This window comes from Phyllostomus discolor, chromosome X (assembly GCF_004126475.2).
Source record: "Phyllostomus discolor isolate MPI-MPIP mPhyDis1 chromosome X, mPhyDis1.pri.v3, whole genome shotgun sequence".
NCBI classification, from domain to species: Eukaryota; Metazoa; Chordata; class Mammalia; order Chiroptera; family Phyllostomidae; genus Phyllostomus; species Phyllostomus discolor.
The window spans coordinates 85214852-85231570 of record NC_050198.1 but is presented as its reverse complement, the minus strand read 5'-3'; the positions used below and the strand labels follow the sequence as shown (position 1 = coordinate 85231570).

The 16719-nt window shown below is 38.2% G+C and overlaps 1 protein-coding gene across 1 annotated transcript in view; it reads right to left on the bottom strand.

Annotated features, from left to right (window-relative positions):
* The window catches only part of SLC9A6 (solute carrier family 9 member A6), a 56217-nt gene extending 39735 nt beyond the window's left edge, over positions 1-16482 (bottom strand). Inside the window, exons 1-6 of the mRNA XM_028522311.2 lie at positions 16120-16482; positions 6786-6985; positions 5335-5412; positions 4976-5052; positions 4557-4669; positions 2252-2357 (exon numbers count right to left, since the gene is read on the bottom strand). Coding sequence (XP_028378112.1) covers positions 2252-2357; positions 4557-4669; positions 4976-5052; positions 5335-5412; positions 6786-6985; positions 16120-16453 — 908 coding nt within the window. The 5' untranslated portion in view covers positions 16454-16482. The remainder of the gene's footprint in view (positions 1-2251; positions 2358-4556; positions 4670-4975; positions 5053-5334; positions 5413-6785; positions 6986-16119) is intronic.
* Positions 16483-16719: the final 237 nt, after the last annotated feature.

Sequence of the window (16719 nt, the reverse complement as noted above, 5' to 3'; positions counted from 1 at the left end):
TGTCTAACAGAATTACAAATGTATTTATTCTTTAACCCACTAATCTTATATATGGAAATTTATTCCACCAATAAGCCTATGCATGTATAAAACAGATTAAGTTCAAGTTTAATCACTGCAGCATTATTTGGGATAGCAAAGGACTGAAAACACTTTGTTTCCAACAATAGGAGACTGATTAAAGAAACTATAGTTCAGTTCATAGTATAGTACATAGAACACTATGTAGCTGAAAACAAAGAATGAGAAAACTCTGTTTTGATATAGAAACATCTCCAGAAGACAGTGATGTAAGACAAAGCTAGCTATAGAGCATATGTAGCACGATACTTTAAAAATAAGAAATATACAAAAGAAAAAATAAATAAATGGGACTGCATCAAACTAAAGAGCTTTTGCACATCAAAGGAAATCATCAACAAAACAAAAAGACAACCCACAGAATGGGAGAACCATATTCGCCTATACATCTGATACAGGATTAATATCCAAAATTTAAAAAGGACTTACAAAACTCAACACCAAAAAAACAAACCACCCAATTAAAAAATGAGCAAAGGACCTGAATGGATACTTCTCCAAAGAGGACATACAGATGGCCAATAGTCATATGAAAAGATGCTCAAGGTCACTAATCATCAGAGAAATGCAAATTAAAACCACAATGAGATATCACTTGCCAGAGTGGCTACCATCAATAGATCAACAAACAACAAGTGGTGGCGAGGATGTGGAGAAAGGAGGAACCCTTTTGCACTGCTGGTGGGAATGCAGACTGGTGCAGCCACTGTGGAAAGCATATGGAGATACCTCAGATAATTAAAAATGGTTCTGCCTTTGGACCTAATGATTCCACTTCTGGGAATGTATCTGAAGGAACCCAAAACAACTAATTTGTAAGAACATAATAACCCCTATGATCATTGCAGCATTATTTACAATCACCAAGATATGGAAGCGGCCGAAGTGCCCACCAATGGATGAGTGGGTAAAACAACTATGGGACATTTACACAATGGAATACTACTTGGCCATAAAAAGAAGAAAGTTTTACCTTTTGCAACAGCATGGATGGACCTGGAGAACATTATGCTAAGTGAAATAAGCTGATCAGAGAAAGACAAACACCATATGATTTCATACATATGTGCAATCTAAAGAACAAACTGAACTAACAAGGAAAATGGGGACAGACTCATAGATGGAAAGCAGGATGACAGGTGGCAGGGAGGTGACGGGGGTAGGGATTAAGGAAAAAGGAAAAAAGACTCACGAACATGGACAACAGTGTGGTCACTGCTGGGGAAGGGGGGTATAAGGGGACTAAATGGTAATGGAAAAAATGCAATAGAGGATTAAATAAAAAAATAAATAAAATAAAACTGAAGATGAAATAAATAAGAAATGAAGGGTGCAATAAGAATGTGGGAGGTGGGTGGGCAGGGCAGAGGAAACTAACAGGGAAAAATGGGGACAACTGTGATTGAACATCAATAAAAAATTAAAGAAAAAGAATATTCATTTATATGTGTGCTTGTATTTGAATAAAGAAATATTAGGACACATAAGAAACTAATAAAAATGGTAAACTATAAGGAGCTAGGGGAGCAGATGGATGAGGACAGGAATAAGAATCTGACTTTTTGATATTCACCTTTCTATATGGCAGGGGTGTCAAACTCATTTTCACATGGGGCCGCACCAGCCTCGCTGTTGCTTTCAAAGGGCCGAAATAATTTTAGGACTGTATAAACATAACTACTCTTTAATTGTTAAGGAGTTAAAATTATATTCAGCCCTTTGAAGGCAACCACAAGGCTAATATGGCCCCCGGTGAAAATGAGTTTGACATCCCTGCTATACGGTTTTGATTTTTTATAAATATATGATCTATCTCAAAAATTTACTCTAATTTGAAAAATGTTTATGTTATAATGATAAAACATATAAAATTATACATATATAATAATCACAACTATGTAAAAATACACATAGAAACAAGTATAAAAAGAAATGTCCACAGAATGCTCACAGTAATTGTCTTTAGGTGTTAGGAGAACATATTTTTTTTGTCCTTTTTCAGCCTTGCATTTTTCCATGTGATCTATAAGTATGCATTTCTTCAAGAGGAAAAGAATGCCTATTCTTTCAAATGTTTCCATTCATAACACACTTTATTCAATAAGTGACTTTTGGTTCCTAGTACCCTAACATTCAATATACAGAATATAAAAAGAAAACAAACACTTACGAAGACAGCACTATGGCAACAGCATCATTGAGGACACTTTCACCAAAAAGAAGTGCATAGAGTTCAACATCAACTTGAAGCTCGTGGAATATGGCAAGAACAGTCACTAGCAAGCAGAAAGAGTCAGATGAATATTTAGACATTACCAGTATAACATATTCCCCACCACAGATGATTACAATCAATATTTAGAAATTCATTTCTTTGTCTTAGAATTCAATTTTAATAAACATTCTTTTACCATATTAAAGAATCAGTAATTTTATGTCAATGTTTTTCTTTTCCCTAAATGTGTACCTGCAATGTCTCCTTTCCCTCTTACAAACAGCTGAAAATAACCTTGGAAGACTGACTTGGCCTACATTCCTCATGCAAATGCTAATGTTGTCTTGTATATTTCTTTTCTAGAAGGAATATATTCAGAATTTCTTATAGACCAGGTGATCATTAATCTTTGAAGAAGAATATTATGGAAAGCATTTCCTGCTGCAAACTTCATTTTTCCCTTGGAGCCTTACAACTCACTTCTATTTGACTTGTAAATTCCAAGCACTGGCTTAGCAAAGAGAGTAGGAAATGAAAATGCAAGTTTGCTTTTTGACCAGAATTACAGCTGCTATGTTTAACTTAATAAGAAACCAACCTTCATGTTATTACAGCTTGAGAAGATAAAAAACCTTCTTTTAGGAAACAATTATATGAGAATTCTTATAAAATCAAACAAAACTGAGGTTGCTTTGCAACTTTAATTGCTGAGTCACATACAGCTCACTCATTAAACCCAAGCAGACATGAAAGATGATTATAACTAGAGATAGGAGAGCCTCTTCAAATGCCAATCAACCCCATCCCCCAGGAAACTTGCATTTAAAATATATAGTTTCTACTACAAAGTATTCCATCTGGAATATACTGATCCTAAGGTTTACCAAAAAGGAGAGAGGGAGAGCAGTAGCAACACTGCAGGATTTTAAAAAAGAGAACCTTATATCAAGTAAACAATTATAAAATAAAAGATTTATTACAGGGGAATATGCCTTTATATTCAGAATACATATAACTGCCCAACTTTACACAAGGAAAAGGCCACTCAGGCAATACCCCTGCAAAAACAAAACCAGAAGGTTGAAGCAATGTAGCTTTGACTTAAATTTCTCATAGGCTTGAAAAAGCCGAGGACCGTTCTTCTAGTGAGGACACAGAAACAGAGAGCACTGGCTCCTTGCAAAAGCCATCCTATCTCTTTGTCTTGATAATGGAAGCAGTTACAAATAATGAGACAGTTTTAATGTAATTTAAGGGAGCAATTTGAGTTTCTATTTAAAAAAATGCTCAACGACACAAATGTATCTCTAAAATGTCTTCTTCTCTTTTAAAATAATTTCTTACAGGATACATTAAAATGTATTTCCTACTTCCTATAATGCCCTGTGTTATCAAGGTTAACCTGAAAGTCCAGAGATAACCTCAGGATCCTACCTTTTATTGTGCTGGATGGCAATAAGAAGGTGATTAACATACAAGGTCAAAGGGTACAACAGGACAAACCTCTACCAAGGTCCTAAAGTCTAATAAAAGAAAACTTGCATCCTTAGTTCAAAAACTGCAATCTATGTTCCTATCCCTATGTCTTCAGCCTATACATTCTCTAAATGCCTAGTATGTAGCTATTAAGCCCACCAACACTATATTTGGAAAACTACGACCTAACTCAGTATGATCACATTCATTCCTCAGCTGTGCTAATATCAAAACTGTTTTATAATTATACGGCCAGTTTTATAAAAACCCTTAAATGTATGTTGAAGCCCACCAATGTCCCAAAATCACATCTGTAGTAGTACAACTGCCTTCTAACAATCATTTAAAAACTTCTTTTATTACTCTTAAATGCACATGGCTGAATGCAAACAGAAGCTTTTTAGGGAACTGGTTTTCTAGAAGCTTGAAAGGAAGTATGTAATTTATTACCCATTTTATTTAATCTAGTTCATCTCCTATACATAATCACTAGGAATAGAGGCCAACCTAGAAACCTGAAGAAAATACCTTATAGTCCGTGTCCAAACAGCATCAGATTATTGGACCAGTGACAGACAAATGTAATAAAGTAAAAGGGGAAAAATGTGTGCATAAGCCAAAAGAAACCATGAATTTTGTTTTTTTCCTCCAGAATTGGAAAGTATAGTACTATGGGAAGTACCTGATCATGAATTCTGCACCTCAAAGGAAGAATTACCCACACGGGCTTTGCCAGCAACACTGTTCCTTAAGTACTCAAGCTCCTCTCTCGTGTAAAACATACCTGGATCTGTTGCTGATACAATGGCACCAAACAGTAGGCAGTCTGTAAAGTAAAAATCTCCCGCAAGTTGTCCGGTTACTTTCATCAGTGTTACACAGCCATACATTATTGACCTGTTCAAAACATATTTCTACTTTAGAAAAAAACATCAACTTGTTAAAGAAGTTAGAATACAGTAAGAATAAGAAGATGGGTCCACTGTAGTACTTTGTGACCAATCCGAAAGTTAATTCAGGCCATTTAAATATGGTAACACCTTGGCCTTGAGAAAAACTATGACAACTTACCTACATGAACACACTTTACTGAAAAAAAGTCCTTGGACACATTCAGAAATACAATATTGCATAAATCAAATAGGTGTTATTTTTAAATTATCATTTGAAAGCTGAAAAATGTTTTAAGCTTCAAGTACTTACCCAATTACGAAACAAGAAATTGCTGTTCCAAGAAAAGCATATGCTAGAATAGACCCAAGGTTTCGAAAGAAATGTCTCTGACAAAAGAAAAGGTTACACTGTGTTAGAATACTTAACAATTAATTGGAAAAGAAAATGTTTTCTATTCTACTGTGCTGTGCTAACATTAAAGGCATCGTTCATTAAAGGAAACAAGAGAAAGAATTTTTGTACAGGCATAAACTTCAGCATCTAAAAAGGGTAAGGAGAGGAGAAGGAAGGGAAACCTGGGAAGAACTGCCTGTTTCAGAAGCGTCAAAGATGACAAAGCCCATGGAGTTTAAGGTTGTTCAAAGTATATAAAATACAAAAGCACTTACTCTTTTCAGACTATATCCTGCATAAAATATGATAGGAGGAAGTAATATGTTGAAAAATACTTCAGGATCAAAAGTAACCTGTTAAAATAAAGAGTTCTTTTAGATGAATTCTCTTAGAAGACTTCATCCTGCATTATCACACTATCAAAAGGAAAAAAAGAAATGTTAAACAGGCAAAAGGCAAGAATCTTACTGCAGTAACTGAAAAATTTTTCATATAGGATATATGTTGTTTTACTTCTCAACCAAATGACAAGGACGTAGATTTGTAACAACCAGTTAAGCCATATCTGTGAAGTGTGTTAAAATACTATATTCAAAACCTTAAAAACAGGAGAAAGCATGAACCTATCTTTGCTTTAAATAACAGAGATTCAAAACTGGTAACAAAATGTGGGGGTACAGCATTATGGTTGGCAAGCGGAAACAGACTTCTTGCCTAGTAATGTCAGTAAAGGTTTGTATCATAAAATTATGGTAAAAAGTTTCTGCACAACACATCTCTAGTCCTGACAGTCCTTTTCTTTTAATACATATTCCCTGGAATAATACAGATACCCCCTTCTGTTCATAAGGCTATTGTAGGATTCGACATAAACAAAAAGCATCTACAAATATACCCATGCTACAAGTTTGTTTACTAGAACTTTTAAGGAACTGGAGTTTTCCACAAATGGAAAAAAATTCTTGGTGCAAAATAAACTTAAAGTTCATATAACATTTTACAAAGCATTCAAGATGATCAGGAACACAATCAAGTAGTTACAAAAGCCAAGTCCTGTCAACGTGGAAGACAGAAGTGCAGGCAAAGGGCCAATGGTGGGCGGAAACAAAGAGACCCTGAGTAGCTTCAGGAATAGAAACTATGAGGGTAACAGGAGAAAGCAGTTTCAAGAATGTCTGGGAGCCAGTAAGACTGCAACCCAACCTCCTACATAAAGCTTTATGTATTTATGTACAGCATGATACAATAACTGATACTCAGACCGAGGCCCCTGAAGTTGTGCCAGATTATGAACCAAAGAAAGATTAAATTGCCCTCAGTATAGAATACCATCAAGGCAAGAAAGAATTCAAAGAGATATTAAGAGAGTGTTTTAGGTATTGTCAACTCAATGTGCTGAAATACTCTAAACTCTAAGGACCATCTACAAAGTGAAAGAAATGCTTATAAATTCTGCTTAACTCAATACTGGTCACCATTTATTACAATTGCAAACATCTGAGTAAAACAACAAGGGTTATAGTACCCAACCTCAATCAGAAAATGAGATGTACAGACATGTTCATTACTCTGCATTACATTATATTCCTTGAAGCTTTACTCCATTTTAAAAGACTAATTATTTTAAATATCATTAAAAATTCATTATGTATTTTTCTCTCGAATTACTTGGCTCCTAGTTGGACAATTTTTAAAAAGTCAAAATTCCCTTTAACCAGGAACTTACCTTTCTAAGCATTTCGTTATCTTGAACGTTATTGAGTTCATGTGAACTAATTTCTCCTTTCAGTGTATACTCATAAAATTTTCCACTAACATTTACCAATAAGGTAGTGGGGCTTGACTGCACTTCACAACTCAGGGTCACATTATTCACATCACTTGGAACATGAATTCCATATCGAAGCACAAGGCCCACAAAAAGACCTGGAATGATAAAAGAACAACATTAGCTCTTCTTTCAGACAGAGACTACTGCTTCTGTATCCTACACATATCTTTGAATTGATAACAGAAAATCTCTTATGATAGTCCCCTGTGGTTCAAAACCAATTTTTACATTGAATGCAGTTACATCTTGAAGTATTACTAAATTCACAAATCTAAGAGTCCAATATTCATATAATATAGTGAGACAGGAGGCAAAAATATTCCCTAGGGTAATAGCACAAATCATTGCATTTCTAGATTAAGATATGAACGAGTGACGAGGAAGGTAACAAAATGAGAAAATACCTTCAAACCATCTGACACAGAATATGCTCCAAGGTATCCCAACCTGACAATGTAATCATGTTAGAAATGTGTTTACCACCTCCGTTCATCAATTCACAAGACTGTTAAACACACACATATCTCATGTTACTCCTAAAGCACACAGCTGGCTAAATAATACATACTTAACAAATTAGAAAGTCAATATTTGTAGATTGTTTGAGTTCTATTAAAAGGTTGGATTTTAATTTTAAATGATAGGCTTCAGATCAAAACATAGAATAAAATCTCAACTCTGGCATTATGATAGCAACATCCTGCTAGAATTTTACCTGGATTATCATACCGATATTCAAATATGCACAATGTTCTAGGTACTATAAACCTATATTGATCAAACTGTTTAATAACAGATTTATTGAGATATAATTCACAAACCATAAAGTTTACCCTTTCAAACTGTGCAGTTTGGTGGCTTTTAGTATATTCACAAAGTTGTATACTGACCATTACTATCTAATTCAAAAATATAATCATTGCTCCAAAAAGAAACCCCATATGTATTAGAAGTCACTCTATTTCCCTAGCAATCACTAATCTATTTTCTCTCTATATAGATTTGCCTATTCTGAACATTTCAAATAAATAGAATCCTACAATGAGTGACCTTTTATCTGACTTCTTTCACTTAGCATAATGTTTTCAAGATTCATCTACACTGTAGCATGAATTAGAACTTAATTCCTTTTTATGGTCAAATAATATTCCATTATATATTGGGTGAGCCAAAAAGTCTGTATGGGTTTTTTTTTTTTTTTTTTGTAAAATAAGACACATTTTTCATTTTCACCAATAACTTTATTGATTTGGATATTTTGAGTATGTTGGCTACCTCTTACTATTGGCTTCTAGTGGGTAGAGGCCAGGGGCGGGGGCTGCTAAACATCTTCCAGTTCATAAGACAGCCCCCAGCAAAGAATTATTTGGCCAAAATGTCAATAGCACTAAGAAACTTCACATATCACGTTTGGCACATTCAATCAGTCACAGCACCTTCTCCATATACTGCACAAATCTTTTTTTTGCATTTCAGTTGTATTTTTATGTTTCTTGAAATAATAAAGCATAATATGCTGAAAATGTTATGTATCTTCTTCCATCATCCACATTAAAATGACGGCACAAAAATTCGCCCATTTTGATGAGTTTTTTTTAATGCATGCTGATATGACAGCTGCCACAATACAATCTAACAAAGTTGTTTTAAATGAAGTGAAAAACAACCAAGCACTATTAGAGCCGTTATGGGAAAAATCAGAGGTATATACCTCAATTGCAAATTAAACTTCTAGATCTTTAACTCCAAGATGCACAGTATGCCCCTAATTAGTTACATTTTAACTTCCTGTCTCATTTCACTCTAACCAGCCAGCCATTCTTTTGAGATATATATATATATATATATATATATATATATATATATATCTGTATATATGAATTGAGTACTATGCTAAGTAGGCCCCCAGGGTTTACAGATGAAAACAAGGTCCCTCCAAGTAGCTCTCGGTCTAGTTAGCAAAAGCAGACTGAATAAAAACTTATAATATAATATATATGTATACGGATGTTATAAAAACAGAAAAGAGATACCTAAACAAGCCTGAGGGAGTAGAACATCAGGGAAGTCTTTCCAGAGGTGTCACCTAAGCAGCTAATAAAGTAAAGGGGAAAGTTTCACAGGTAGGCAGAATAGTAAGTAGTATATATGCAGTCAAGGAAGAGTGAGAGGACACAGACCATTCAGGGAATCACATGCAGTTCACCACGGCTGGGGTATTAAGGGACAAGAGTTGAGGTGTGAAAGATCAGCAGAAGGTGAGTCATAAAAGACCTTAAATGTTGAAGAAGGGAGTTTGAATTTATCCTGAAAGCATAAAGTCATAGAAGGCTTATAAACAGGGGCTTGACATCAGAATTCTATTTTAGAAAGAAGGGTCTAAACCACAGAGGGTCAGAGAGGCTGGAAAGAAGGCCACTGCCATCATTCAGGCACTAAGAGGTTAGGCCCTGCTATAAGAGGATAGAGATAGGGAGATTTTTAGAAAAATCTAAATCTAGTGTGGGAAGTGATGAAGCAGTATTATCTTTTAGGAAGATTTGGTAACTGAGTAGACTGGACATAAGGGAGATGGAAGACTAAGAACAGCCTGGACTGACCTGCCAACTAGGTGCGAGCTGGCTTGAGGAGCCAGGCAGATAGCAGGGCCATTCAGTGGGACAGGGAACAGATTTACAGGGGAAATGTGCAGTGTGGTATTGCACACATTGAGTTTGATGTACCTGTGATATATGCACAGTTGAGTATATGGGATCTGGAGCTCAAGGAAGGGGGAGGGGTGTCTCAACTGGAGATACACACTTGGCAGCCATAAGATGACTGAGTCAGGTGCAGACGAAATCACCTGGGGAGCACATAAAATGGAAAGAGGACTATGGATAGAAGCCTGGGGTTTTATCCAAAGATTTAATAGCCAACAGTAAAAGGCTGGTAGAGGAGGAGTTGATGAAATAATCTAAAAAGGAAAACCCAGTGGAGTAGAAGGAAGTAGGAAAGAGAGAAGAAAGTGAGAAAACTGTGAATGCTACAGCAAAGTCAAGGAAGACAGGCATTAAAAAGTGTCCATAGGGGTTGGCAGTAAGGAGGTCAGAGGTGACCCTGGTAAGCACAGTTGCAGTGGAGCAGAGCAGACAGAAGCCACTCTAGTGTGGAAAGTGATGAAGCAGAAATAGGAGTTCTAAGGGAAGTAGTTGGTTGGAAAGGGGAAGAGATGGGGATGAGGGATCTTCTAAGTCAACTTAAGAGCCACACATTTTTGTAGGTGAGCAGCAATGGTTAAATGATGATCAGTACAATGACATCAGCTTAAAAAAAAATCTAACAAAGGTTCAGCCTTAAAATAAGTGAAAGATACACCTTGAAAATATCTCACCTACAAAAAACAAAATTAAAAACTGACAACTGGGAATCCGCTATGTTTGATAAATAAACGTAACTTGGTAGACAAAAGGCAATTCTGCCTATAAGATATAGTAATAGCTTTTTTTCCTACTACCCCACAAGAGCTCTTAAGAGGCTCAGTAAAAGTTGTCCCTTTATATATGTGCAGAAGTCATGCTACAACACTATAAACACTAATAACAGCTGCAGAAATTTTTCCCATGTTCTCAAGCCTGACTCTGTGAGGAAAAGTACCCAATGCTGAAATGTCACTGGGTGCCCTGAGGAAAGCTCAGCCCTTGGAAAAATTTGAGACATAAACCTTGGCAGGTAAAACATCAGCAAGGAGAATAATTACTTAGCTTGGGAAAAAAATCAAGATCCTTTCATTACAGCATCAGACATCTAAAAAGTTGGAATTTTTTTTTTGGAATAAAGTTAGCAGATCAAGTTAATTTGGGTTCTGTGAAAGGTCAAATCCTCATCATGGAGTTAAAGCAATTCTCAGTAAAGAGAACCTACATAAAAAGAGTGCTTTGTTAAGGGGACAAGGCAGAAACTTCTAGCCTCCTACACAGGCAGAGGCACAAAAATTATTAATATCATGAAATGTAAAATGAGCACTAACAGTCAACAAAGAATATAATCTCCACAAGATAGCTTTCACAAAACAGAGAGGCCCCACCCCTTTTATACATTCCTGACCCTCTTATGCTAGAAACTCTCCCAGGGATAAAGAACCCAGTATCACCCAAAGGCTCCGCCACTGTATGAGGCACAGTCAGTGGAAATCGGTTTCCTACTGGATTCCAGCCCATTCTTTAGGCTTATGAAACTACAAGCCTCTGCTAGTCAAAAATAGGGAAGGTAATTCACTGGGGTATTAAGTGTGGCCAAAATTGATAAAATTTGCACATGTTAAAAAGTATATGTATCTATATATGTGTGTGTGTGTGTGTGTATAATATTTATCTAATTCATGAGAATGCTGTTAGATGCCGTCTTAAAAGTTCATTGAAATTCAAGACAGGTAAGACAGTCAAGGCTTTTGCTGACCTCTGGTTAGTTTTACATGTGTTTATTCATCTATTTGTCTCCTCCAGGTACTCCAAACTTTATCTTCCTCAAGTCCTCAATCTCACTGCCTCTATCCTGAGCAGCTGGAGGCCATTCAATATAAGCTGCCTCAACTCCAAGCCTTTCCATCTCAATTTGAGCTCATTTCTCTTGAGCTCCCTCTTGGGAAAGATCAACCTCTTTTCCAAGAAAACCCTTTCACCTGGGACCTTGAGCCAATACCATCTGAACTGTCACTGCAAATATCAGTACATGTGCTGCCAAAGTGTGTGCTGTCACTGCAAATATCATTTGATGCTCATAACCTTATGAAAGACATACTATTATAAATCTCTTGGTCATTATTTGCTTATCTATAAAATGGGGATAAATGACTTGCCCAAAATTATTTGGCATTAAGTGACAAAGACAGAATTGAAATCTGGGTTTTCTCTTTCTAAAGGCACTATAATTTTCTAACCATCTCCCCACTCTCACATCAGCACTAACTTCTCCAGTGGTTTAGGTCTCCATTCTCTCATAGCCCTCCCTCACAATCCACCTCCAAATCCCCTATAAGTTTAGCCCTGGCTGGGTAGCTCAGTTGGTTAGAGCATCCTCCCAATACACCAAGGTTGTGAGTTTGATTCTCAGTCAGGGCACATACAAGAGTCAACTAATTAATGCATAAATAAGGGGAACAACAAATTGATGTCTATGTCTCTCTCTCTCTCTCTCATCCCCTCCCTCCCTCCCTCTCTCTAAAATCAATAAATAAAAAAATTTAAAAACCCTACAACTTTATGTATTATTTCCCTACATATTTTTATCTCATGAAATTTACTACAGTATGGTGTAGGAATAAAAGCAAAAGTTTGGAATCAGAAAGACGTATGAATTCTGGTTCCATCAAGTTCTAGTCTGTGACCATAAGGTAAATAACCTCTCAGTGAAGCTGAGTTTCCTCAAATGTAGTTGATCACAATACTAATCTGTTTTGTCTTCACAGTTACATTTTACTGTTTTGACAGGAAGCAATGTGGCTAGGGACTAAGAATGATGCTTTTTGAGCCAGACTGATGGGGTTTGAATCCTGGCTCAATACTAACAAGTTCTATGACTTCAGGCAGGTCATTTATCCTTTCTGTGCCCCAATTTCCTCATCTGTAAAATGGGGAAGATAGTACCTATCTCACAGGGTTGTTATGAGGTGTAAATGAAGTGATACTTGGACAGCATCGAGCAGTGTCTAACACATTGTAATGTTCAATAAACATTATCTATTAAGTTACTAGATTATAAGTGCTTTGTGGCTTATAATCTAGTAAATGCTAGGAATGATGAAAAATCTAAGAATAATGACTCACATCTGTATTTCCAAAAGCTCGCTCATGCATCAAAAAGCACTTAATAAAGTTATTAATCACACTAATTAAGCATAGGACTGTGAATGCTGTAAGTTTAAGGCAAAACAAATTCTTCCCTGTCTTGCTTTTCATACCATCTGTAAGTGCACTGCAGTGAGTGAGCCCTTCTCAGACCCAACTGACTACCCTGATAATCTTCATTTCCTTCATCTCACTTTTAAGCTTTTTAAGCAAACTAGCCCCATCAACAAAATACTTAGGTGCTTTGACATGGTAGGAACTGACCACATTGTCAATTTAATATTTTTTACCCTTGCTTTTCAAAAAGGTAAAGGAGACACTTATATTAAAAAGCATCCCCCAGGATTTATGTAGCTAAATGAACATCACAGAAATAAAATCATCAGTGGGCTGAATCTTAGAGGTCTGGACATTCCCAGAGTAAGAAGCCTTTTCACCTGAAAGTCAAGCTAAAAAATAAAGGTCTTAAAATCATATATTATAATAATAGCCAGGGTAGTATAAGAGTCATAAGAAAAATAAATGGCAGGCAGTGATTGGGATTAGAAAATGTCAATTTCCATGGCATTGAAACTACTTTGACTCAATGTAATCTATTCTCACACTGGACCTAGGAGTTAAGAGGCTGTTCGTCCATAGCCCCCACTGCCCTTACTAAGAAAATGGGACAGGCTAATGAATGCCAAGTTGTGACAAATCAACCACTCTTCCACTTTATATTCCACAAGAGATACTCTGTTTTTCCTTCACAAAATGCTAACAGTAAGGTGGTTATTATTTTTTATTAACTTAGAAACATCAGAAAATACAATTCATAATCCTACTTTTCAACTTCAGCTGAAGAAGTAGGTGAGGTTAATGATATCAACTGCCAAAGAGCAAATATGTTCAGGGCAATTCTAAGTCTCTATTTGATTTTTTTTAATTAATGTTTGTGCCCTGGCTGGTGTGCTTGGTGGATTGAGTGCAAGCCTGTGAGCCAAAGGGTAGCCAGTTTGATTCGCAGTTGGGGCACATGCCTGGCCTGTTGCAGGCCAGATCCCCAGTAGGGGGCACGTGAGAGGCAACCACACACTGATGTGCTACTACCTCTCTTTCTTCCTTCTCTTCTCTTTCTCTAAAAATAAATAAAATTTTTTAAAAAAAATAACGTTTGCCTCTTAACTTATAAGACCAAGCAATTAAAAGAACCGTTCCAAGCCTAACCTGAGAAAATACAGTTGCAATAGCAATATTCATCGTATCACAGCTATCATTTATTGAGCATTTACTTAGGAGTCAGGTACTAAGCTAAAAACATTTCTTCATCACAGTAATCCTACTATCATTGTTCCCAATTTATAGATGATTATGTAGGAGGTCAAGGGGCTTGCCTAAGATCACACAGAGCTATTGGAACAGTGAGACAGGAACCCAAGCCTGACTCTAAAGCAGGGTTGGCAAACTATGGTGATGGTCTGCTTTTATATGGCTCAAGAGCTAAGAACAATGTTTATGTTCTTAAAGGTTTGTACAAAGAAAAGACAAAGCAAAGAAGAATGTGCAACAGAGACAGAGACCTATGTGACCCACAGAGTTGACAACACTTACTATCTGGCCCTTTACAGAAAAGAAATTTGCAGACCTCTGGTCTAAAGCCTTGCACCTTTAACCCGTATGTCATACTCTCTCTCACTACAGCAAAGAGGTTTCTGTGATAGGTTCCTTACGTTAACACCATAATACTCATTTGGCATTTAACAGAATTTAAGATGTGATTATTTTCTTTATATGATCTGTCTACCTAAGAAGACTAAGTTCCTTGGAGGCAGAGATCTTATATCTATTTGTATTTTCTGTGCATAAAACATAGTAGGCTAATTAGGAAACATTTGTTGAGGATGGTAAGTAAATCACACACACTGTTTTCCGTAGAAATTACATTGAGATGCACATAGCTACCCAGCCAATTTAGCTTAAGGGGTGCTACAAATAAAATGCAAAAAAATATGAAATATGAAAACCATCTAAGATGTCTAAACATTAAGAATCCTAGGGAGAAGAGATATTTTGCACACCAGCTCAGAATTGTATTGCCTTACAAATGAAAAATAAGCCTGAGTTCATGCACAGTCCTGATGCACACAACTATCTTTCCTTGCTACCCTTGAGATGCACATTCCAGAAGTCTGTATTTTCTGGAAAAGGTGGGGGGGTGCGTGGGGAAATGTCTTTCTGTGTCAAGGCTTTTTCCACCTATCTGCAAGTCTGAGAAACAAAGCTCAACAAGCTCATCAGTTTAAGCCTGTTCCAAATGAAGATAATCTTCACCCATGTACTGCACAGAAAGAACTGTTTGTCCTCCAGAATCTCTTCAGCCATATCCACACTCACAGGCATTTTGGATTAAGACAGTCAGCAGTATGTATTTTTTCCTCTTATGACACTCCAGCACAGGCCAAAATGCTTCTGAGCTCATGGTTTTATTTGCCCAGCTCCCCTTATGACCCAAAATTATAAGTAAATAAATAAATAACCTAAAAAAATACCCTATACCAAGACACAAGAACTGAAGCCATTTACTCAATGATCTGTCAATAACTGTATGCCACCAGCAAGCCATAGTGCATATGTGTGGTGTTCCTAATTACTGCTTGGCTGAACAGTCCTCATCATTGTATAGTACAACACACTGCTGGAAGATACTTTAACTCTTCCTTTTCCTCTCCTCGGTACGCTTGAATTGGAAGGGTCAACCATATGTATATGCATATCAGATTTTACAAACACGGCACAATACACCAGAACGTCATTAACAATGCCTAAGCCTTCTTTAGCTTCTTTCACGTTCGGGTTTTTCCTTGGGCTACACGGGAATAAGGTCTTCATTCTCCACCACGAAAGGACAGGGCGTAGCAAAAATTGGGTGATGGGTAAAGGTGGACTCTGGCTCCAAAAGAACACCAGGTTCTGAGCAGGAGAGATACTACTGCAGCTTAAATGGACCCTAAACAAACTGACACCCCTGAGAAACAGATCGCTATGCTGTCTTCCCTTCCCCCCGTCTTCAGCCCAATCCGAGACACCGCACCCACTCCCTTTCCGTCCTCAGTCCAGGGTCCCAAGCTTGGAAGGCAGAGGGGTGCAGAAGGAAAAGGGGGTGGGGTCAGAGGGGAAAAAGGTGTGGACAGGCAGAAGAAAGGCCGGTGAGAGGAAGGCAAAATGGGGTACGAGGCTAAGGTGGACATGGGATGAGGCAGAGAAACAGGGAGAGTAGCAGAAAGAAGGGAGGCGAGGAAGAGGCACAAAATGAAAGGATCAGAAGAACTCAAGGTAGGCCTGGCAGTGCCAGGAGAGGAGACCAAGCAGCCCGCAGGCAGAGGAAGGGGGAGCGCCAGAGTCGGACGTGGGGGTGAGGCACTTGCCATAAATCATAGCCAGGCCGGTTTCGTGAAGGAAGCGGGCCCGGCGGTGCTTGAACAGCCAGATGGTAAGAATGGTGAGGGTGAGCAGCAAGATGAAGATGAGCAGATTGGCGCTGTCCTGCCGGTGACTCTCCTCTGCTTGCTTCTCGGACACGATCTCTTCGTCCATGGCTCTCGTTGCACCGCCAGCGCCGTCCGAAGCCCCGGCCCAGCCAAAGACGCCCACTGCAAGGAGCAACCAGAGTGGTCGCCTGAGCCTGTGGGCCCGGGGTCCACCGCCGCCGCCGCCAGTGCCGCGGCGGAGCGTCGACCTCAGCCAGCCGCGCGGAGCCATGATTCCCCCCGCCCCCTACCCCGCTCTTCACCCGGCACCGCCCGCGGTCGGACCACGCCCCTAGGGCTCACGGGAAGGAGGCGGGGCACGGGAGAAGCCGGTAGAGTGCGCGCGCCTCGGGTGCCGCCACCGCCCCACCCGCTCTTAAAGGGACCGCAACACTCACGGTTCTCTCTGCCTGGACCTTTTGCCCTTCTGTCCGGCTTCTCACCGGCTCCTCCTAGCACCCGACACACATACTAGGGTTCTGCCAGGAATTGAAAGGC